The following is a 25079-nucleotide window of genomic DNA, read 5'->3' on the forward strand; positions in this document are numbered from 1 at the left end:
CCCTGACCACCTCCCCATCTATGCACAACCTTTTTGAGGCCCAGCCCCATAGAAAAATGGTGAGAAAAAAGAATGAGCACAGAATAGAGATTTCCCTTTTATACATATTGCAACAAGTTCTCCATAAAACATTCATTTGAAATAAATTAAAAAGTCCTCTTACCATTCCCTCCAAACATAAAAAGGAGCCTGTACCCTGGCCCCAACCCAGGCCACTCAAGGCCATGATTGTCCGTGGAATAAAGTTAAGAACTGAGAGGCCCGAAGACTGAGAGAAGAGGGATATTTCCCTCCTCCGAAGTATCCAACAAGAAAGGCGAGGTGACAGCGTGGGCCTGGGAGATGGCAGCCAACTCCTTGAGAAACTCGGGGAAAATGACTGCACAGTAGACAGCATTCTTGACTCGTAGAGCCTCACCTTGGCGCTCAGCGGCCCCACCCCGGGGAGGTAGAACTGGAGTTGAAGCCCCAGGGGAGCCCCCACCTAGGCCAAGTCCTGTGCTGTCTCTCCCAGGCTGATGAACCAACTGTACCGCCTGCCGGGCCCTGGTTGGACTGTGTGCATGTCTCAGGAGCAACTCCCCCAAGGATGGCCTCCGGCTCTTCACTGCAAATAAACAGGGATATCGTGAGGTGCAGAGGTCAGGCCTTGGTCTAAGATATGAAATTTCCCCACCCACCCCTATGTGCATGGACTTCTCTAACAAATGCTGCTTGCCCAGCCTTCTTCCCTCTATCCAGCCTCCCCACCCAGCAAACATCATCCTCAGTCTTCCCAGTCAGTCAACACTTCAACCACTTCATTCCCAGCCGAGATCCCTTCCTCTTCCATCACCCTTCACCAAGGAATTCTCTTACCTCTCCTCTTTCCAAACACTATCCTACCATCATCAACTACTGTACTTCTAAGTCCATAACATGTCTTTACTTCATGCTTCCTATCACCCTCCAAAATTAGTCAACCACTTCCACCTTTCCCTTGCCTGTATCACCTGACACACATCCCCTGCTCCTTCAATACCCACAGAAGCTACCTATGCAATCATATAGTTCAGAAACTTTATCATTTCTGTCATACTCCACCATCTGCACAAGATCTGCTGTCCTGTGTCACTTCACCTTCTACCAGTCCCTCTCCTATATACGCCAAAGCCACCTTCCCACCGGCTGTGGCCAGACAACTTCACGTCAGCTTAGTCTCAAATGAGCCAGTTAAAATATTGACCTCTCTCCTCCAATTCTCTGTCTAGATTCCTGGCTCTGGATCTACATCCACATCTAGGGCCTAATTATAGGGATCTAGTCTCTAGATCATGATGTGGTCCCCATTCTCTACCTCCAATATTGGCTACAGAATGATGCTACACAGATCTATTAAATTTGGCATTCAGAACCCTTCATTTCACAACCAGGCTCACACTACTCCAACCTCTTCTCAAAACTCTCTAGAACCCACCCTGCTTTTGCATCCACACCTATCTGCTCTTTTTGGGACCCTCCAAGCTCTTGCCATGCTTCTGTAGCCCCTCTGCCTTAATTTTATTCTCTCTACTGTTTTCATTCTTGGGTTAATTTCACTATCCCCATCTCTTTGAAAAATCTCTGATTTTCCCTCCACTGATTTCCCATTTTACTGCCCTAATCATATTGTATTAATAACTTGTTTACATGTCATCAACCTCATACACTAATATGCAAGCTTAAGGGCTTGGACTCTGTCTCATTTACCTTTGTATCCCTGGGCCCTTCACAGAGAACATACTACCAGTAATGTGGAAGGAAGAAATATTCACAGTACTAGACCACCAGTGTATCATACTAAGGAACTTCACTGGGTCTTTGCAGCTGTATAATAACCCTTCTGGTACTTTCTTACCGCCTACCCCCCATGCACTTTTCTCCTTAAGCCCCATCTTATATCTGCTCTCTTGCTCTTGGCATATAATTTTGCCTCCTACTTTGATTAACAAAGGATGACTTCAATTCCCTAACTTTCCCTTCCACACCTCACAACTCCTTTGGTACAGGTCATTTCCTCCTTTGATCTCTCTTCATTTGTCTCAAAGGAGGAAAAAACCTTTTCGTATCCAGAGTTAATCCTTTTATGCTGCTCTGGATCACACCACCTTTGGGACCTTGCTCCCTTGGTTAAGCGATTCCTCTAGTCTCTAGACTGTCAACTCTTTGACGGCAGAGATCTCATCTTGTACCTCCCTTGAGTCCCCTGCACCAAAGACAATACATAGCACATACGGCAAGTTCTCACATATTTGTTGACAAAAAAAATCAAGATTTAAAATTTCATGGTCATATTTAACTTGTCTTTCTTCCTTGTACTCCACAACCACTCCTCAAATTCTGCCAGTACTTCCATCCCATTTTCACCTTATCAAATTCTTCCTTTCTATTTCCACTATTCTAATTCAAGCCTTAAAGGTCACATCCTAAATACACTTTTTCCTAGCTCCAATTCACCTAGTACATCAGCTAATATATACTTACCTCTCCACTCCCAGATCTAAGAACCTCCAATGGTTTCTCATTGCCTAAAACATCACAACTTCTACCCAGCCCAATTTCTACTCTGAGAACCTTCTGCTCTGGTCAAATCTTTCCAGCCTTACTACCAACTATTCTACCACCTTCCAAATCCCCTGCTCCAACTAAATAGTTCACACTGTTCCCTAAACAAAGGAATAAGGCCATCCTACTCCTTTGCCTACCCAGATCCTAGCCATCTCTCAAGGTCCATGTCAAATGTCATATCCTCTACCAAGTTGTAACATTATCTAACCTAGATACTACTCTGTCCCCTTGCCTGTCCCCACCTACTAGAGCAGTTCTTGCTAGTACTGCTGACTTGACCCTCAGTGGACACAAGTACATTATCCTCTGACCAGAAGCCTGAGAACAAACACCAAGACTGCAAGTTCCGAGTTCCTAGCACGAGGTTTCACTCTTAATAACTGTTTAATTGACCTAGGTTAAATAGCTATGTAGGGAGGGTTGAGAAGAGGGGTGGTGGAGTAGGCCTTACCTAGAGGATCAGAGCGGCGAGGAGCAGGTCCTGCTGCAGGGGCCTCAGCCCAGTCCAACTTGCCACGAGCAATGAGGTACTTCTTGGCTTTGGAGAGCAATGCTGGGAAGTCCTCTTGTGAGGCTGCAAAGCTCTCAATCTTATTCTTCACGGAGCCCAACACCTACGAAGCACAACTTCATGACATTTCTGGGTAGCTCTAGACTGACACAGTCTTTTCTAGTCACACTGGACCTGTTCCCAGCCCCCCAGGGCCACTCCAGCTGCGGGCCTGGCCCACCATGGAGCCTGGACGCACCCATGCATGCATGCATCGCACACCTGCAGCAGGGACTTGACACTGGGCTGGAAGACCATGTTGGTGTTGAGCAGGAAAGAGCGGAGCAGGGGCTGGGGGTGACAGGCCAGCTGAGCCACCAGCCCCGTCAGCAGGAAGTTGACATAGACGGAGTTCTGCAGCATGTTCTCGAGTTTGGCAAAGAGCACAGCCATGAAGGGGCCTGGGGGAGGTGGGCACAAGGATACAAGGCCTGAACACAATGCTCATAACACTCATTCCTCCCAAAAATAAGAGACCCCGCCACTAGATGATCATTATTTGTATGTCGGTCTCTAGGCATGTTTAAATATCTTGTGACCACCTATTCTTGTATCCTGTGACCACCTAACCTGGAGAAGATAAAATGGCAGGTACCACATGGACCCACAAGAGTCCAGATACTAGCTTTACATACACTTGAGCTGAAGAGCCAGATCATAGACTCTGTAGTCAGACAGACCTGGTTTCACATTTCAGCTTTATCCTTTACTAGTTATTAGATGATTCAAAACTCTCTAAGAAAATATACCCACCTCATAAGGTTATTAAGAGGATGAAAGAGAGACTAACATAAAGCATTTATTCCAAAATCTAGCAAACTATAAGTATTCAATAATAACTATAAGCTACATAGAATTTCACAGTTGTTTTTAAAAGCTTCATCCAAGAGGTACAACAGAAGAAAGAATGAGAAAGTGATTAGGACTAAAATAAATCAGGTCACATACAAAACAGAAGATAACATTAGTCTTGGGTTAAAGAGAAAGAAAGAAGAAAATGTAGCAAAGGCAAAGAAGGTGACTATATGGGCCAACTTAAAAGTCGGGGGAGAAATCTCTGAAGGGCCAAAGTAGAAATCAGCTCTGTTCAAAAGATGGGAATCAAGAGGGTGGAAAAGAATCTGCAGGAAAAAAGAGCTTGAGTTGAGAACCAGAGAAAACCAATTTAGGGTAGACTCTTTGGTGGGGGAGAGGATAACAGAAGGGACTAGAATAGTCCCCTGGGAGAACTGGCCTCAATGAGCCCCAGCCCCAGCACTAGCACTCCATACCATCACAATGTGTCTGACCAGGGATCTATGGGGGAAAGGAAGTGTACCTAAGGACTGCACTATGAATTGAGACAAGAGAAAATTGAAAGGCAAGAGGCACTGAATTCTGGAAAAGATTCTAGAATATCCTCTACTCCAGATGCATATAACTAGCCTTAGCTCCAAAACAATTCTAGCTTAACAGGGTAATAAGATACCCCATAACTTTGTCCTTCTGTTCCTCTAATTTCCTGGCACTTCCTTTTTTTTCCTTAAAAATATGTTTTAATTGATTTTTTTAGAGATAGAGGGAGAGAGAGAAACATCAATCAGCTGCCTCTTGCACGCCCCATACTGGGGATCGAGTCTGCAATCCGAGCATGTGCCCTGACCAGGAATGGAGCCGTGACCTTTCAGTCCATGAGACGACGCTCAATCACTGAGCCACACCAGCCAGGCTCCTGGCACTTTCTTACAAGAGAAAATTCAAAAGGCTCAGATGAGTTTACAAAGAAGTAAAAGAATAGAGAGCTTCTATTAATGCTTTAAGAATGTGGTAAAACCTGCATACCACCTTCTAGTGGTACTGAGCAGGAAGGAGCAAAGCAAAGGCTAAATAAATAAATGAAAAGATACTATTTTCTGTAGTCTGCAAGAGAAAGTCATCATGACTCCAGAGCAGAAACCCTGATGCTGTACACACAAGATGATAGCATACCCCAGGCCCCATCTAAACAGGTACTGATCAAGGCATAACAACCTGACTACAAATAACCAGAGATAGGTGGTTCTTGGTTAACCAATATCTGCCATGCACTTGCGCTGGCCAGTGTGGCTCAGTTGACTAGGCAATGTCCTGTGGACCAAAAGGTTGGGGATTCAATTCCTGGTCAGGGCACATACACAGGTTGCAAGTTTGATCCTAGTGGGGGCATGTACAGTGTGTACAGCACATACGGGAGGAGACCAATCAATGTTTCTCTTTCTCTCTCTCTCTCCTTTCCTCTCTCTCTAAAATCAGTGAAGCACGTCCTCAGGTGAGGATTAAAAAATATATATGTGTATCTGCCATGTACTCAAGAGATGGTAGTCCTAGTAAAAAGCTACCACGTGCTGAGTTCTCACAATGTACTAGCATCACAGTAAGTGATTTACATGTATCAATGGCATAGATGTCTAGGCCAAAGCACTAAACTGCTTCCCAGAGGTGGTGTTTTTGTTCACTCTTCTTCCCCTTCACACAGAAGTAAGAATAAGAACCAGCTGAAGACTGGGCTGGGTAGAACTGACTCTCAAACAAAAACAAAGGGGAATTAGCCCAACCACTCAGGTCAGGTCTAGCATGAAGGGCATCCTGGAGAGACCAAAACAACTCAGCTGAGCGCCTCAGGGTCATGATTTGTCATTTGCCCTAAAGAGGTATTTCACTATCTGCTTCATTCCTTACTACTGAACATAAATCCTTAAGAATGTTTTACTGGACAGTCATGGCAACCAACAAGGTACAAGGACAGAGAACAGGAGAAACCTGAAATTGAGTCCTTCTGAGAATAGGCTAGGAGGAAGAATGCCAGGGCTGAGTAGGGGGAAAACACCAAAAGAGTTGATCCTGGACCACAAAAGAGCTGACAGAAGAGCTAAGACCCAGATAAATAACTAGTAGGAACAGCTTGGAACAGCACGATTTACAGATAGGTGCATCATACACAGGACAGCATGTATGTCTTCCACACGGTTCACATATATTGCCGTGATTCGCTGGGAAACACCAAACAGAATATTCTGATCACAAATCCCAGGAAATGGCCAGAGTCGGGAAGAGGAGGAACATGCACATAGGACAGACATACAGGCTCAGACGTAAGTCAATACTCAAAACAGCACAAGCATGGAAGATGTACACAGAGACACAAGTATGGCATGGTATGTATCTGGAAGGAATCCAAGCAAAATGGATGAGGAGCTAGGCAAGTACACAGAAATGACATGGCCAAGAAGTCTCAGAAACCAGCACAAACACATCAAAAACATGCAGAGTACACAAAGGAGAAGGCCTAGGGTAAGTAGCTTACCAGTGAAGGGCTGGCTTGGCAGCTGGTTGAGAGTCCGCAAAGGGCTGCTGAGGAAGGGGCCAGGGGGCTCAGGGGGACAGGTGAAGCTCTCGTAGGCCTCCTCCTCCTCAAGAGGTAGTGGAGGCTCTAGGGGAGGCTCTGAGCTAGCCCCCCCATTGCTCAATGCCACCTCCAGATCCCGGAGCTCCTGTCCAAAGCCCTCTAGTCCTGCCATGCCCTCAGAGATGCCCTCTAACAGTTCCCCAGCTCCTTCCTGTGGCACCCGACGAACTTTCTTGGCCCCCTCAGGCCATGGTCCTGGCATCCCATTAAGCTGAGGAGGAGGCAGATGGCCGGGGCCCTCCCCTGCACCCCCAGCCAGTCCCCCACTTCCCAGCTCCTCCTCCTCATCTCCCACATTGTCCCTGTCCTCCTCAGGCAGTAAGCTGCGTTTCTTAGTCCGGGAGCCAATAGGACTGGGCTCAGGAGGGGGCCGCTCGCCATCATAGGGAGCAGACCAGGTACGGCAGGCTCGGACACAGCGGTCCACACCACGGCGCGCCTCACGCAGATACTCCAGGTAATTGTCTTCCAGCTCACCAGGCTCCTCTGCAGGGCTTGGCCGTCGGCCAGGGCTGGAGGCCGGGGATGAAGCAAGCCCTGGTGAGCGAGGGGTTGGGGCTGGGGACTCGGAGCCACCTAAGCTCTGCTGTCGCAGGAAAAGGGCCAGACGAGATGGCGTGGAGGGCCGGGGTACTGTCACCACAGAAGAGGAGTCAACACTTGGGCTTCCAGGGCCTGCAGATAGGAAAGAAACATAAGCAAGATCAAAGAGACAGAGGTCCAGCAGGAAGGATAAGACACTTAGGGAAACTGAGAGAGAAGGTAATGAGGCAACAGAACATGGAATCAATTCAGACAGCTAACTCTCCACCCTCCAACTGAAGCTTTTCCTCACCTACCACCCCATCTCACCACCACCAACACCAAGGAAACAATGGAAACAGGAAGAATACTAGACTAGAGAGGAACAACTTGGCTTAGAAGCTAAATTTCTTTGGTGAGGTTAAGGATTAAACCTGCAAGACTTCTCAATGACTTCCCCAAAGATAGAATGCCACTTAGGGAAGCTCTCCCTCATACTGAATCCCCACAGCACTCCCTCCCCCCACCCCTTCTTGTTAGGCTCCCCCAGAACACAGGTCATACCCGTGGTGTCCTCCCTTCTCCCTGACTCTCTGCTAGGCCCACCTCGTGCCCACGAGGCATGCTCTGGACGGGGTGGGCTGGGGGCACGGTGCCGACAACAGCGTGGGATTAGGGAGAGAAACTTGTCTGCTGCTCGTCCATACAGATCCACATCACGCACAGCTGGCTTCTGGCTCAACATCACATGATTACATGGGACAAGATACCTGGGAAAGACAGCAGAAAAGGGACACAGGATAATCAGAAAAGTAGGACAAGGTTTGAGAGAACATCAGGCCAATGGAACTGGCTCCAAGAGGAACACATGAGCAACCCTAATACAACCCATTACCCTAGCAACACACAAGGCCCTAAGGGTTCAGAATCAGCCATCCCTCAGCCCTGCCCCCATAGGTACCTGAGAACAAGCTGCAGCAGGACATCCTCACAGCTGAGGTTCAGCAGGGTCCTGAAGAGACTCAGAGAGACCATGCAGAGCTGGTGGGGTGGGGGAGGAGGGAGGGAGTCACCATAAGAGCTCTCTACCCTCCAAGATGTTTACCAAATGGGAACCACCCCGACAGTCCCAGTCCCAACCAACCATTCCCAGAGGAACGATGTGCACAGGGCCTGTCACAGAACAGTCATTCAATAAACGATCACATGATGTTTGTGGGCAAGACTTCACTGTAACAGATAGGAATGAACTATGTGTCCAAGCCAGTATATTTCTATAGACCATACACATGTCAGCAAACTCTCTGGCTATATTCACCAGTCAGCAGAGATTCCAGCAATACTTAAATGGAATGACTATCTACGAAAAGTGACCCCAGGAAATACTAAGACTGAATGAATGAATAACAGGAGACAACAGTAGCATGATAACAAGGTCAATATCTGTCAGCAGAGACTGTAGCAGCATAGTAACTGAATGCCAACCAACAAGAAAACACTCAAGGGAACCTGGAAGAATACCAGCTGGGAAGTGGGTGGGGCTGTGAACAGGAGTCTGAGTCACCTCTCCAACACTAGTGTTATCTCTCAGAATATAGGATAAAGAAAAGCTCAAGGGCAGCTGACAGGAAAAGGAAAAAATAGGTGGGTCCAGAACAGGGGAAACCTCTTATTTTAGGAAAGGAAGTAGGGTGGCTAGCCTCTGGATAGGCAAAGAGAACAGATATATGTAAGCTCTCTCTCATTCTGAATCCCCACAGCACTTTCTATAAACTTCCCTTATGGCAAGTATGTCAGACACCTTGAGTTCCCTGAAAACAACTACTAGGTCTTAGTCTAGGGCACTACCTGCACAGTCTAGCTGCTCATAATTTACTAAAAGAGAATTAAAAGCCAGCCATAGTGGGAAAGAGATGAGACCACAGTTCACATTTTTTTCTTTACTGATTTTAGAGAGAGAAAGAAAGAAACATAGATGAGAGAAAACACAGACTGGCCACCACCTGCACGCCCCCCACTGGGGATTTGGCCCACAACCTGGACATGTGCCCTGAACGGGAATCAAACCGTCAGCCTCTTGGTGCATGGGTTGATGCTCAACCACTGAGCCACACTGGCCAGGCATCATTCACATTTTTTACAGCATGGATGTTTAGGAGGTTTACCTTAAATGGCCATTTTAACTGGCAATTAAAACATTCAGGTTCACTGAAAGCTCCTAATTTCCTGAACCTGTAAATATTTTACCTTACATGGTAGAAGGGACTTTGCAGATATGTTTAGGTTATGAAATTTGACATGGGAAGACAATCCTGGCTTATCAAGGTGAGCCCAATCAAATCACACAAGTCCTTAAAAGCAAAAGAACTTTTTTCAGCTGGGTCAAAAAAAACGAGAGAGCGAGATGAAGCATGAGAGGGACTCAATCCACCACTGATGACTTTGAAGATGGAAGAATGGGGGCATAAACCAAGAATTGGTTGGCCTCTAGAAGCTGGAAATGGTCCTCAGCTGACAGCCAGCAAGAAAACAGGAATTTTAGTCCAATAACTGCAATGAAGTAAATTCTACCAAAAACCCAAATGAGCAAGGACATGGATCTTCTCCTGGAGCCTCCAGAAAGGAACGCGGCCCCACCAACACTGATTTTAGCCTGGAGAGATCGTGTCAGACATGTGACCGACAGAACTTTAAAGTAATACATTTATGTTGTTTTAAGTCAATATGTTTGTGGAAATTTGTTATTATAGCAATAGGAAACTAATACATATAGGCACGCAGATTGGCTAGTCAGCATGGTTTACTTTAAGACACAAAAGAAACTACAGAAGTTACAAAGTCAGGCCAACAGAATCAAGCTTAATAAGAACAAACAGCAGAAAGAAAAGCATCTGTATGATCAACACAGATATCCTGAGATCAGAAGAGATCTAGTTCCTCTAAGAACCAGGGGCCAAGAAGAAATACTCCAAGAACATAAAAGGTTCCTGAGACCAGGGGACCAAATGCAAGACTAACAGAAATATATAGTAAAGACTAAAGACAAGGAGGAAGAATGAAAGAAGTTTGGATAAGATTAAGACAAAAGCAAGATGGATAGAGGTCAGCACAGAAAAAAAAATTGACCTCAAGAAGGAAATCAAGCCATGGCTGATTTGGCTCAGAGGTTATAGTGTTGGCCCTGGGACAGAAGGGTCTGGGTTTGATTCCCAGTCAAGGGCACATACCTGGGTTGCAGGTTCAATTCCCAGCCCCAGTCGGGATCATGCAGGAGGCAACTGATTAATGTGTCTCTCTCTCATCTATCTCTCTCTCCCTACATATATATATATATATATCCCTCCCTTCCAATCTATATAAATATCCCTGGGTGAGGATTAACAAAAAAAGAAAAAAGAAAAGAAGAAGGAAATCAACCATCCCAAAACACAAACAGAATATTCCTTGAGGACAAACAAATATAAGACCATGGTCTAATATTAGCATAGTGAGAAATAAAATTTTTTTGTATCTTTGTAAAAATTAAAGCTTTAACATCTATTCACTATTGGTTTATAACAATAATTCTTAATCAAGACATGTATCATAATTACATTTTGGAACATTTTAAAAAATACACATGTTGTACGCCTACTCCCAAAGATTGTAACTCAAGAGAGCTAAGGCAGAGCTTAGAATCTGTGGTAGTTACTGTCATTTACAAATTCAGAACTGTATGCTTGACTGGAAAACACTGGTCTGATCAGAGTGAGATTAGAATATCTCATATATACCCTAACTTAGCTATTCAGAAACCTCACCTATACAAAACATATCTATCTGGGAACCTCACCTACCCGGAACCCAATTGCGGTAAAGTACCTCAATGATCTGGAATAGTTTTCAAGAACCCTTAGTGATCCAAGAACTTCAGTTTTAAACAAGGACCCAGGGAACTCCAATTATTTGTAATAAAAGAAGGAACCAAAACTGGTTAGCCAAAATAAATGCCATAAAGTCCATGGCTAAACTAATGCTTTATTCCCCCAGAAAGACTTCATGTCTTTATTACTTGGAAACTCTTTACTCCTATTTTATATACATTTCTATTGGTTAAAATCCAAACTTCTTACCATGGTGTCTACAAGGCCATGCATGATCTGAACCTACTGACTTCTCTACTTTCATCTCATTCCCTTCCTTCCCTGGCTCACTACACCTCATCACACTGGTCTTTCATTTCCTCAAATACACTAAGCTCTTCCCCATTCACTGTCCTCTGCATGTTGCTCCCTCTGCCTAGACGGTTCTTCCATTTGCTCTTCAATAAGTTAACTCCCTCATGACCTTTAAGTCTCAGCTCAATGTCATCTCCTCAGAGAGGTTTTATTTTTACCACCATCTTATTTTATAAGTATCCTATTTGGTTTTTTGTTACAGTGACTACAATTTTCAATTATTTTAGTACTATGCTTGTCTACCTCCTCTATACAGGAAGCACCATGAAGTCAGCAAACATTTCTATCTTGTTTACCATTATATACTCACTACCAGAGAACAGTATGGCACACAGTGAACATTCAATACAAATGTTCAAGAGAAAGGAATGTAAGTAGACAGGTGGGTGACTGCCCCCAAGTTATAGCAGTTCAAAGGTAAGCAAGCCAGTAGAAGCTGGGTCAGCTATCAAAGCAGACACAAAACCCGGAAAAAAAAGCAATCTTGAGTCACCCACAACAAGCCACAGAGCACTATATGGCTGAAAAGAATCTCATGTGATACATCACAGTGTAGCACAATGGCAAAACCTAGAGCCATAATGAGCAGCCAAAGTCATTCAGAGAAGAAAATTGTGTTCTAGAATCATATATTACAAAAACAGGGGAGCAAATTAAAATCTGAACCTAAAATGGTTAAAAGTTAAATACTAGAAAGTAAATACCATAAACTTTAAAGTGATTGCTGGAGACAAAGGCCAAAGAAGGGCAGTAACACCCTCCCAGAACAAAGGTCAGAGAGAGAATATGGCTCACCCAAGTAAGCCAGGACAGAGGTAGGGGCCATACCCGGGAGTTGCTGCCAATACGGGCAACGAGGGTGTCAAGAATGGTGTGGGTGTCGTGCCGGTGTAACAGCAGGAATCGCAGGAAGGTACGGAGCAAGGCAGCCTCTGAGATACTCCGTAGGAAAAGTTCCAGATAGGCAGTACTGGCAATCATCTCCTCCACAGAGGTCTGGACAAAGGGAAGGTAAAGTATGGAAATTTAGGGCTTCCCTACATATATACTGAGTCATTTCCCCTAAGTTTAAGGAGGAACCAGGAGCAGACAGGGAAAATGGGCTGAGTACCTAGCCTATTGTTTCCCACATTGGTCTTGGCATTGAAGTTGCCACCCATCAGCCTAATCCCCTATTCTGTCTTGCTACCATGACTCTCACCTTGTGCAGGGCAGGGCCCATGACAGGTACCAGGAACCCATTATGGATATAATCAACCAGCTGCTTCTGCACCAGAGGGTGAGCCACCTGCAGGGATATGAGAAAGAGGAAGGAGGATTGTGAGGGGTACCACTGTCTGAAAGGGAGCAGAACGGTACAAGTAGGCACCCTACCCTCAAGATGACAGAACAGCAGACTTTCAGGGAATGCATCACCTCCCACCCCATCTCCCCAGAATGTTCAAGGGACAGACCTCCTGGAAACCCCAATCGCACCTGAATGACTGCATTGCAGAACTCTAGAGAACTCATGAAGAGCGCAAGGGCTGGGACTCCCAGCCAGTCCTCCCGTCGCAGACAGTGCCAGTCATCCCCTGGAATTTCAATCTTTCGAGGCAGTGAGGAATACAGGGCACTAAGTCCTGTGGCCAGCACCTGAGGGCCATTCCCAAGGACAGGTTACCAAAGGCTCAGACAATATAAAAAAGGGGAACAGGGGAACTACTAACCCAGAGTTTTGATTGGAGTAGGGGAAAGAGCTATTATCAGAGCAGTATTTAGTTACCCAATGTTCCAGGATATCCCCTAGGAACATTGGACCATGAAGAGCCTTAGTACTTGCCCTATCCACCTAAGCCATGTTTTCATCCCCATCCCAATTCCAGGCACTCTTTCAAATCGAGGGGCTAGTTCCTGAGGAGAAAGTCCTGATACACAGACCCTCTATATCTCCTGTCCAGTGCCCATACACCATACCCCCCATCCCAGGAGGTGCTAACCGGGCAGAAGTAAGAGTGATCTGCGATGTAGCGGCCCACGGTGGGGCTCCCAGCTGATAGAGCCATAAGCAGGAGAAGGGCATCTCGGGCCTGCTGGCCCAACGTGCCCTCTCGATGGACGAAGGGAACAAGACGAGAAAAGAGGAGAAGACGAGGGGCAGCTCCAGGCTCAGGAGGTGGCTGCAGGAAGAACTCAAGCAGTGAAGGCTCCCGGGCCAGACACACACATAGCTGGCTGAGAAGTAGCACCAGGCCATCATCCAGTGCTGGGCTACTGGGCACAGGGCGGCCACAGGCATCCAGCAAGGTGAGCAGAGCCTCACGAACTGGACCATGCCGCAACAGTGGCTGGCGAGCTTCGCTCACCAGCATCTCAAATAGTTTCAGTTGCTCAGCCCGCCGTTCCTCAACCCCATCCCCAAGCTCATCCCACTGAAGCTGCCATGCTAACACACGGGTTAGCAGATCCTCGCGCAGAGCAAACTCCAGAAGAGGTCCAGGGGCAGTGGGGGCCGAAGGGACTGCACGATCCTCTGCCAACAGCGTCAACATCTGGTAAGTATGGTTGCGCACAGCACTGAGATCATCTGCACCCCCAGGAGCTATGCGAGGGCCTTGCCGCTCCAGGATTCGCACCACCTGGGGACACAGGACAGAAGATAGAGGGAATCTAAGATGATAAGGGAACTAAATGGGACACTGAGAGAATAAAGAAAGCAAGGAAGCCAGTAGACTCTTTGGCATATCGTCTCCTACCTGGGACCAGTGATTCTTGAAGACCATAAGGCAGGTCTCAGGGTCAGCCATGACAGGGGTCTGCAGACTGGCCCCTTGAGGTACACGGTGCCCAGGGCCCCGGGAGGCCAGTCTGCTCAGCCAGTTCATCCTCTCCATGAGGCAGGCTGGGCAGGGCCAGCGGCCAAAGGACTACACTCTGAGAATGTGCCAGTTGGAGGCTTTCTCCACATGTATTTCCAGTCAGCTTCATCTGGTCTGTAGGAGCCAGTAGCCGGCCATGGAGCCAGAAGATATACCAGGCAGGAGTGGCAAGCCCAGAGGTTACTGACCAGTCCAGACTTGCAAATCTAATTCAAAAAGAGAGAATGGAAGAGATCAACAGTTTGCCACTCTCCATTAAGAAAGAAAAACTCAGAGCTACCACTCCACTGAAAACTCCACACACATGCACGTCATTAGCATCTTAAACTTAACATGTCTAAAACAGAACTCATTTCTACCACTAAACCTATTACTCTCCCAGCCTTCTTTATCTCAATAAATATCAACATTCACCTATATGCTCAGGCCAAAATCTTGGATATCATCCTCGTTTCTTTTCCTTACTTCTAATATCCAGTTCATCAGCAAACCCTATCACTTCTACCCTCAAAACATGTCTCACTATTGCAATAACTTTCAATATGGCATCCATACATCTAGTCTTGCCCTCTGAGAGTCTATTCTCCACAAAGCAACCAAAGTGATATTTTTTTAACCTAAATTATATTATATCTCTCCTCTACTGACTACCATCCAATGATTTTGTATCACACTAGTAATTATCCAAATCCATTACCTGGCCTATAGGGCCTCATATCATCTATATGTAACCCTCCCTAGCTCATACTTTACTCACACAGGCCTTTGTGAAGACTCCTCATTCCTCTGCCTGCAGTGCACCTCTGATTTTCACGTTACTCACATCATCCAGTTCTTCTCAAATGCCATCTCCTCAGAGAGGCCTTATTCAACAATTCTATCTAAATAGCACATCTTCCCACCTTCACTCTCTAGCTTCCTATTTCTACTTTCTTCTTAGAAGTTTTCACTACCTGAAATTATTTATCTATCTATTTTCCCCCTACAATGTAAGCTCATAAAGAGCATGGTTTATGTTTTATTTACTATTGTATACAAAGATTTGGTACTTTTTGAATGTATAAATGCTTAAGTGAATGAAGTAATAAATGAATGAACAATCAAGAAGCCCAGTCTTGATCTGACTCCAGCCCTCTGATACTGTCGAGGAATAGATTTTGTTCTATCACAGTTCCCTCACTAGAATCCCACCCAGTAGGAAATGGACAAATAGACCATGAATTATCTGAATACTCTTAAAAGGTGGAAATTCAGAGCCAGCCAAAAGAGCAGAACAATTTTCATTCTACCAAGGAACAAATGGACAAACTCCCATATACACACACATTATTCCCCACTCCTGTCAGATACATCCAACACTCACTCCTGGGGACATGACATGACACCTTCACTAAAGAAAGGGGAAAAGAACCAAAAGAGCTGTTGGCTAGTTCCTTCTCCATCACACCCCCAGCCCCCTGAACAGTATTGTCTCTCAAAGTAAAAACTTTAGAGGAAAGGTGTGGTTCAGTTGTCCTTCCTCTTTATACTCAACATGGGCTAAAGAAACCCAGTGATTTCGCAACAGCCCCATACTGCCATCCCCAACAACCCAGATACTCTCTCTCACCACTACCAGCTCACAACTAAAGGAATGTAGCAACTATGCTTAAGAAAACCTTCTATAGAACAGGAGACAGTCTTATATAAAGGGTAGGACCAGTCTTAAATAGCATAGAAGACTCATTCACTGATTAACTCGGTATATATTGACACTGATAAAGTATTGGGCCCTGTGCTGCAGAAGCACTAAAAATATGCAAATGGACTAAGAATGCTGGGGCAACATAAACAAAAACTCCAGTAAATATTATAAACAGAGGTATTTACAAAAGTGCCATGAGGGCATAAGGGAAGCAACTAATTCTGCCTGGGAAGTTATAAGAGGATTTCACAAAGGTGATATCTGACTTAAATCTTTAACAATATATACTGGCCACAAAGTGAGCAAAAGGAAAATGTGTGTACAAAAAAATGACACTATAAAAGAGCACAATAAATTTGAAGAACAGTTTCAAGTTCGGTGTGGCTTACAGACTATCTAGAGAAGAGATACAGTATTGAGCTGAAGGGTAAATATGAGTGATGGTTATATCATTGAATATCATGCTAAGGAGTTTGGGTTTTATCTGTGGACACCCTGGAGACAAAGGAGGTTTCTAAACAAGGAAATAACAAGATCAAATTTGCCTTTAAAAATATGTCAGATAGCAGTAAAGGTGGAGCAGAAAGATAGATCGCAGCGGATAATTTATAAGAATCTGTTTCAGGGAAAAAGGGATGGCATGAACTAAGGTGTTAAAAATAGAAAAGGTAAATCTGAGATTCACCTGTATCCTAGCATGTCCCACACTGAGATTATTTTACCTATATTATCTCTACCATTAATAGCAAGCTCCTTAACAAAAGTGACCATATCATTCATTCTTCTCTGAAATCTAGTGGCAACATAGTGCCTGGCATTCAAAAATGCTTGTGGAACTGAATGATGAATTAAAAGTAATTATAACAGGTAACATACTTACTATGTGCTAGGCCCTATTCTAAGCACTATATGTAGTACCTCATTTAAACCTCATAAAAACCCTAGGTGTACTATTATCTCCATTTTTCACATGAGGAAATCAAAGCCTAGAAAGGTTAAATAAATTATGAGAGCTAGCTAGCTAGTAAATGCAAGACTGGGGTGCATATGCAGAAAATCTACCTCCGAATTTAACTTACTCATGAAATAGAAGCAATAAGACATGGAAAACAAATGGAAGATAAGACCTTAATATGAAGTATAGGAGACTCAGCAAAAGATAATGCCATTAACAGACTAGGAACACATAACAAAGAAAACTATATTTTAGAAAAGAGAATGAATACATCTTTTGACATGTTAAGTTTTGACACTCCTATAGGATAGCTATCAGGTCCAGAAAGCAGGTAAAAATATTAAATTTGAGGCCAAGAGTAAAATCAAGACTAGAGATGTAAATCCAGGTGTCACCAGCTTATGAGTGGTCAGTGAAGCTTATGCAAGTGGATGGTATTACCCAAAGATATCAGCAGATCATGAAAAGAGCTAAGGGTGAAATCCTGAGGAAAACTAGACTTTAGGAAAGCAAAGAAAGAGGAGCCTTTAAAGAAAACTGTGAAGGTAGCCAGAAATCCAAGAAAAAGTGGTAATTTTGAAATCAAGGGAAATAAATGTTTCAAGAAACTGGAGGTTGCCCATAGTGTATGATCTACAGAGAGATTAAGTAGAATGAAAATTGAAAATGGTCATATGGTTTTAGCAATCATGTTTTAGATAAACTTAGGAAAGTAAATTGTTAAAGAATGACTAAGATGAGTAAGATGAGTAAAATGCAATTTCAGAAAATTCAGTAATATAGGGAAGGATGAAAATAGGACAATAGTTTAAAGAAGCTGGGAGGGATGGGGGGGGAGTCAAGAGAAAGAGTTCTTTTTGTTTGGTTTGCTCTTGTTTTAGGATGAGGAGCCTCAAAGGCATTTGTCAAGTGAGGAAAAGAAATTTGAAGAAAGTAACATGTTATGGATAAATAAGATGAGAATAACTGACTCCCCCGCCAAAAAAAAAAAAGTATAGAATTAGTCTGAAAAGAAGTATACCACTTTCCCTAAGAAAGGAGGTCAACAGTAACAAATAAAGGATGGGTATCACTTCAGGTAAATCCAAAATCTGAAAGAGGGAAGCTAATATCTACCACTATCAACCCCACCCAACCTTTCCCCCATCACTCACCCAAGAGAGTAGGGGTGAGGGAAAAGAGAAAGGGTAAGAAGGTGGTAGAGCCACAGAATGATGCTCAGTCTTTCACACATGGTTTCCTATAAACCATCAAATATAGTCATTCAGACTAGTAACTATCAGCAGCAGTAATACACCAGAAAAGGATATACCCATCTGCCCAAATACTTACTGTCCCAAGTACGCATGGGTTGAAGAAGGCAAAATCAACAGCTGAGAATCTTGGTAAGAAGTCCTGTTACTAGCCCTCTCATTGTTATTAGCCCAGAGATACTGCATCTCTATTGGATTCTTTAAACTCTACCCATATCCTCATAAATATTATCCCTTTATTACATTTTTCCCAAACCCAATTTGTACCATCTGCTACCTGTAAAGTCCCTGACTGAGACAAGAGTGTTATTGTTTACAGACTGCTTTCTCAATCACATCTCATTTGAGGACTGAAAACAAATAGAGACCCTAAACTCAAGAAAGAGAAACAAAAAGTAAGTAAACCGTAAGTTCTGACATCCCTCAAACAAAGGCTTGAATCTTAATCCACCATTTTCCAGCTTAGTGACCTTAAATAATCACTTCACACATTGGAGCCTCAGTTTCCTCATCTATAAGTTTCTGATGAAATAAGTAGTGACTGTTTTAGGGATTAAATAAGATAACCTATGTAGCACTCCAAGCATAAAGCAGGTACTCTGTAAATGACATTTATCTTTCCCTACTTCCTGTTCCTGATCCTGTCTGACCAAGGTGCCCTCATCTCTGACTGAGAGGAAAGATCTAACCCACCTTGACATGTGCATCCTCACCACCTCACACTCATACCCCAGTCAGCTGAAAGGCCAAGCATCCAGTCTCAGCAAAGTAAGGCACTAACATGTCCAAAAGTAAACTGTCTCCAGCTTCTAGAACTCAATTGCAAAGATATACAAACCTATGCAATTTATCCAGGGTGACCACGTCTGCTCCACTGCTTGACCAACAAAGGGCACTGCTCACAGATCCAAGGGGGACTGGCCTTCAGTACCTTTCCTCACCCCTACCCCATTTTTTTTTTTAATTCTCACCCGAGGATATTTTTACATTTATCTTCAGACAGAGTGGGGGGGAGGGCAGGGGTAGAGAGAGAAAGAAACAAACATCAATGTAAGAGAGACACATTGATTGGTTGCCAACTGCATGACCCCAACCGGGGCCGGGGACAAACCACATCCAAGGTACATGTCCTTGACCAGAATCGAACCCGGAACCCTTTGGTCTGCGGGCCGACGCTCTAACCACTGAGCAAAACTGGCCGGGGCCCATTCCATCTTTTCACAAAGACCTCAAGGACAGGAGCCAGGCTAGAATCAGTGTCTCAGAACATAAAAGCTAACACTTAACCTGGGCCCTGCTCACATACTACAGAAACTAAGAAATCACAGCTTGGTGTCCCTTATTACCTATTTAGACTTCCTCATTCCCTGTTAACCCTGCAAAGTTCAGAACAAGACAAAGAAGACTGTGGAATCACCACCCTATTACTCTTCCTCCCACAGTAAAGCCTAAAAAAAGTATACCCCCTCTTTACAGATTTACCTTCAGACTCCGGCCACAATGAAAAAAGGAGAAGAAGGGGAAGAAGGAAATATCTTTCAGACCCACAAACAGACAAGGTCAATACTCTCCTTTAAGCCCACAAAACAGCCTTACAGGCATGCTCAGCAAGTGTTCACCAACCTCAGAACAGCAAGCACAAGGCAGGAAGTACCTCAGCTTCACTTAGGAACCTTTGCCCTGGGAGAGGCAAAGAGAAAAAGGGAGCTGGGGGCAGGGATACACCTGCCAAAACGTACAGCAGATAGGAAGGGACCAGAATGACCTTCTAAGAGCAGGTCAGTAAAATCCTAAGGCTCCTCTCCCTACAATGGCTCTTCCTAGGCAAGATGACTGATACTAATATAAGAGGTATGTGGATGAACTATTACCCTAAATAATGAAAGTAGAAAGACAGGATTAAAACCTCATAGGAATGGGGGGGGGGGGGCACTTCAAAGAAACCAACCTAGAGCTCAGTTTACATACCTTGTCTATCCCTCTGCCTACATGTATAAGACAAAAGGGCTATCAGTATGTGGTCCCAACTCACTACCTCACCTCTCTCCAGTACTTCTGCTTCCACAGGAAATCCTCTCATCGGACTCCAACAGAGCCCTTGTAACTCACAACATAAATCACACCATAACCCCCCTTTACAACAGCGAATCCCCATGTCACACATGGTTCTCTACCCCTGTTGGGTGAGGGTGTCAAAGAAGATGTCAAAAAGGAGAAGAGGCTGAACTAGATCTTAAAGATGAAAAAAGTTCACTGAGCAGAGAAGAAAAAGCATTCCTAGTTGAGGAAGCAGCTATTACAAAGATTTCAAGGCTCAAAAAAGTAACAAGTGTGTTAAGGAACTGGGAACAATTTATCCAAGCTAGAATACAGAGTAGGGAGTGGCAGGAGATGAGGCTAGTGAGGTGAGCTGAGGCCAAACTAAAGAATTTGGATGTTGTCCTACAGTACACACAGAGCCCCAAGTTTTTAAACTGAGGTCCATGATCAGATTTGTATTTGTAGGAACATTATTCTAGGGACTGACCCAAAAAAATCAAGTTTGAAGGCAGGAGACTGTTTGGGGGGGGGGGGGGGTTCTGATGAGAGATGAGGAGGAAGTAAATTAAAACTTTAACAGTGAAGTTGTAGCTACAGAAATGAAGAGAGATAACAGAAAAGAAAATGTATTATGATTTTGTAACTGGTGCAGCCACTATGGAAAACAATATGGTGTTTCCTCAAAATATTAAAAATTGAACTGCCATTTGACCCAGTGATCCCACTTCTAGGAATATATCCTAAGAAGTCTGAAACACCAATCAGAAAGAATATATGTACCCCTATGTTCATAGCAGCACTATTTACAATTGCTAAAATCTGGAAAATTGCTAAATGTCCATCAATAGAAGAGTGGATACAATAGCTGTGGTACATATATACAATGGAACACTATGCAGCTGTAAGAGAGAGAGATCTCTTATCCTTTAAGATGACATGGAGAGACCTAGAGAGTATTATGCTAAGCGAAATAGCCAATCAGAGAAAGACAAATACCGCATGATATCACTTATTTATAGAATGAACAAAATAAGCTGATGAACAAAACAGACCCAGAGACATAGAAAGGAATATGGTTCAGACTGACAAACCCAACAGGAGGGGGGCGGGGGGGAGGGAGAAGATAAACCAAAGAACTTATATGCATGTATGCCTAACCAATGGCATAGACAACAATGCTAAAGAGGGGGGTGGGATCGGGAGGAGGGTGTGGGGGGGGGGGGGGGTGGAGAAACATCTGTAACAAAAATAAATTAATAAATAATGAAAATTTTAAAAATAAAAAATAGATTTTAGTGACCGATTAAATGCAAGGGGGTGAAGGAACAGAAATAATGGAAGATGACACCAAAATCCTTGCCTGGAGATAGGGCATAAGGTGCAAAAGCAGGCTTTCAGAGCAAAGACAATGAGTTCTGTTTTGGACATGTTAAATTTGAGATACCTTTAGAGATACATAGTAGAATATATATATAATTGGAACACAGGGAGAGACTAAGACTAGATACAGAAGTAATCACCTCATTATGATGTATTTTTTATTCATATTCTCTCTCTAGACTGAAATTATTTTTTCATGTCTCTATCTTTCCCAATCAAATTGAGAATTCCTTGAAACCTCAGAGGACCATGTCTTATTTATCCTGCTATCTCATAAAATGTGAGAATCACAAGGGCAAACTGTATGCTAAAGAAGTATCTGCTGAATGAATAAACAAATTAATACATGAATGAATGAATTTGTTCTCCCAGCACGTAGAAGAATGCCTGGCATGGGTAGATGTGGACTAAATAGTTACACACAACATGTTTCTACCTCCACATCATCACCCTCATCTATGTTTCATCTTCTCAGATCTACCACTGAGCTATACATCATAAGTCAAAATCCATCATTATACTTAATGTACTACTATTCAACACAGAGTTCAGTTCAGCAAACAATAAGCTTACCCAAACAAGTGCTTTCTCCAAAATAATCAAGAATTTGGACAGTCCCAAAGAACTCTCTGACATGTTACTTGACTTATTCTATCACTATCATGATGTGATCCGGGTATTATGTATACCTGTTCCTATGTCATTGCCACAATTTAAGCAGAACCCTCATCCCTATGTCATGCTGAAACTATCTTTCATCTTTTAGAAATAGAACAACTGCAAATCATAAAGAGTTCTTTTTGCCAGTATAATGTCCTCCGTGTCGTCACTATCCTTCCTATACATCTTGTGCCTTTTAGTCCACATCACCTTCACTCTCTATTACAAACATCTTTCCTTCAAGTCACTCTTACTCTCAGGAGACCAGATTTTGGGTTCAGCTTTATCACTAGGTGACCTCTAGCTTCTAAATTTATTCTTCATCTATAAATAAGAATTCTGCCCTTGCCTACTTTACAAGATATCTATGTAAATCCAGTAAAATTTAAGATTGCTATGTAAAGCACAATGCTATTCAGATGTCAGAAGTTATATAGAATTACTATATAAAGACATGCTTCCTCAACATAATACAATAGCCACACCACCATACTCTAAATTTCTGGAATTCATTAACTAGTAGAAATATTCTTTAAATATTAAAATATAGGGCTGTTATTTTTCTGTTTTGGGAAAAAAAGACAATTTTTTAAAACCCACCATCTACTTTCACCATTATTTCATTAGTAGGAGAGCACTTTAACATCAAAAGAATAGAAATAATAATCTCAGAATAAATTTCTTTAAGAAAAACTCATGCTTCATATGTTATCTTTCTGTCCTTCCACCTTGGATGGATGAAAACTTTATCACAGACCAGCAAATCCTTGGCCCAGTCTTTAGGAATCACTGCTCTAAACCGTCATGATACATATAGGTTCTATAGGATTCTGACTGACTGCACAGGTGGTCATAGGTTCCACCCGCATGAAAACCTGTTTGGCTCCAGAGGGAAGCAATAGAAACATAGCATGGAACAGAAGAGTAGTTGGTTCTGATGCTGAGACTCTGGAACAGAATGGGAACTTGGGGGTGGGGGAGGCCCAATTCTCAGAGAAGTATCTAGATAGGAAAGGCCTAGCTCTTCCTCATGTTGGGGAAGGTGTCTAGGCTTTGTGGCAGACTGTGAGAGAGAGAAACGTATTGGTGTGAAAGTGGCTATTATCACTGAGGGTCAACCCAGCTTTCCAGAACTTTCAAAAATTTCATATGCATGTAGATTGGCAGGGAGATAGGGACCTGTAGAATGCTAATAAAGTGAACCCAATATCAAGTCGTGGAGCAAAGTACAGCTTAAGTGAAATGTTGTGCAAAGGTATAGAAGAAAACTTTTGAGGGTAGTAGAAATGTTCAGTATCTTGAAGTTGGTGATGATCTCACAGACGTAAACATACGTCAAAACTCATCACACATGTACATTTTAAATATGAACAGTTTATTGTACATAAAATTTACCTCGATCACTTTTGTTTTTCTTTTCATTTAACTGTAAGAATATGAGAGTAAAGCCTTCCTGTTTGAGAACCTAAATATAATGTTGCATGTTATAAGCCATGTGACTTCCAGGAAAGTAGAATTAGCGACCGAACGTGGTTAACGCAATATATATGACAACCATCAAAGCCCCACAGCTCAGCACAGGTGAGGAGCAGCAGAGGAGTAAGGCTGCCCAGGAGCAGGTGGAGAGAACAAAACATAGGCAGTCATACCAAAAACCCTCCACCAAGTTTGCAGTCCTAAGGAGGAACCTGAGGGAACGGGGTCTCAGTGATGACTCTGTTGAAGACCGACTAAAACACGATTTCATAGTTACTGTCGCCCATGACGCCTTCCATGCCTTGTCCTCCAAAGTAAGCAGGGCCCACGGGAGCAGAGGTGCCAAGTGCACACCACTTCACCTAAGCCGTCCTACTCAGGCCAGAACTACTGCTCTCACTGGCCAGGACAGTCCATGAGGCAGGCTTCAGAACCAAGCTCTCTTCCTTATCTAAGTCTCAAATCCTCCGTCCGTCCTCCCATGCCCGGCCCTCCACTCCCCCACCAATTCCCACCAGCCCGCACGCACCCACCTTCGTCCTTTCCTCTCCCCTCCCCGCACGGGCCTCCCCCGACCCTCAGGTCCCGGGGCGTCCCTCAGCCCTGCCCACAGGAGCCCCAGCCCCTCCGGTTCACAAGTCCCCTCCTCTTGGCCCCTCGGAAAGCACCGCACCCCTCATACAGGCCAGCTCCTCACTTACGCACACATCCCTCGGCTCTAACCGCTCCCCTACCTGAGACACTCACACCCGGCCCCTTACCTCATACCAGCCCCTCTCCAGCCCCTCTCCCAGCCCCGCACAACCCGTGCAGTCACCAAACCCGGAGCCGGTGTGGCCCAGTGCCTCACCCCCTCACGCGCTCTCGGAGCCCTCCCGTTCATACTTACCGTTCACTCACGGAACCTGACCAGGCCCGACCGCCGCGGCGCCGCTAGGTGAGTTCAGGCCGCCGCCATCGCTCCTCAGGCGTACCAGCCGCGCCCCGCCCCGCGCCCCGCGCCCCACGCAATCCGCGCCCCCGCGCACCTCACGTAACCGCCCAGAGACGCAAGACTGGGCAGTGGCGTGCCAGCTCATTGGCTGGACCCGGCCAAAGCCAGAGCGTCGATGCTTGTTTCCCAGCAACGGCCAGAGCAGGGGCGGGGTCTTCGACCGCTTCCCGAGCGAGGAGTACAGCCTCTTCCCCAGACCCCGCCCCTTCGTTCCGTACACCCCGCCCCTCAGAAGGATTCTGGCGTGTCACAGGGGGAGACCTCTGGGGAGGCGGAGATCCACGGGCTAGGGGCGGAGCCTAGGGAAAAGGTCGAACCAATGGGCAGAAGACGGGACCTAAGGAGAGACGCGATTTTAAGAGCCCAGCAGAGACCAAAGAGCGGGGCTTAGGAGAAAGATGGGGCTGTAAGAGACTATCACGGAAAGGACACGACCACGGGTCCTGGGCGGTGCTTGAGTGGAAGAGTGGGCGTGGAATG

General features: G+C 44.6%; 1 protein-coding gene across 2 annotated transcripts; it reads right to left on the bottom strand.

The window, feature by feature from the left end:
* Positions 1–76: 76 nt before the first annotated feature.
* FAM160A2 (family with sequence similarity 160 member A2) lies at positions 77–24589 on the bottom strand. Of its 2 annotated transcripts, none has more exons than XM_036242220.1 (12): positions 24495–24580; positions 14035–14363; positions 13279–13917; positions 12776–12934; positions 12501–12587; positions 12128–12295; positions 8044–8123; positions 7689–7852; positions 6459–7235; positions 3359–3537; positions 3038–3200; positions 77–607 (listed from the first exon to the last, which is right to left on the bottom strand). In XM_036242220.1, exons 2-12 carry the CDS (start codon positions 14170–14172, stop codon positions 246–248), a joined length of 2916 nt encoding a protein of 971 aa, XP_036098113.1. In that variant the 5' UTR covers positions 14173–14363; positions 24495–24580; the 3' UTR covers positions 77–245. The 2 variants fall into 2 exon arrangements, with proteins under 2 accessions (XP_036098113.1, XP_036098112.1); XM_036242219.1 differs by having other exon boundaries at positions 87–607; positions 7647–7852; positions 24495–24589.
* Positions 24590–25079: the final 490 nt, after the last annotated feature.

This window comes from Molossus molossus, unplaced genomic scaffold (genome assembly GCF_014108415.1).
Source record: "Molossus molossus isolate mMolMol1 unplaced genomic scaffold, mMolMol1.p scaffold_m16_p_41, whole genome shotgun sequence".
NCBI classification, from domain to species: Eukaryota; Metazoa; Chordata; class Mammalia; order Chiroptera; family Molossidae; genus Molossus; species Molossus molossus.

Coding starts and splice junctions, on each gene's coding strand:
- FAM160A2 (XM_036242219.1), bottom strand. CDS start 14,172: ATGGAGAGGATGAACTGGCTGAGCAGACTGGCCTCCCGGGGCCCTGGG. Junction 8,124..12,127: donor GTATTGGCAGCAACTCCCGG/GTATGGCCCCTA, acceptor CCACCCCACCAG/CTCTGCATGGTCTCTCTGAG. Junction 608..3,037: donor TCGCCGCTCTGATCCTCTAG/GTAAGGCCTACT, acceptor GTTTATTTGCAG/TGAAGAGCCGGAGGCCATCC.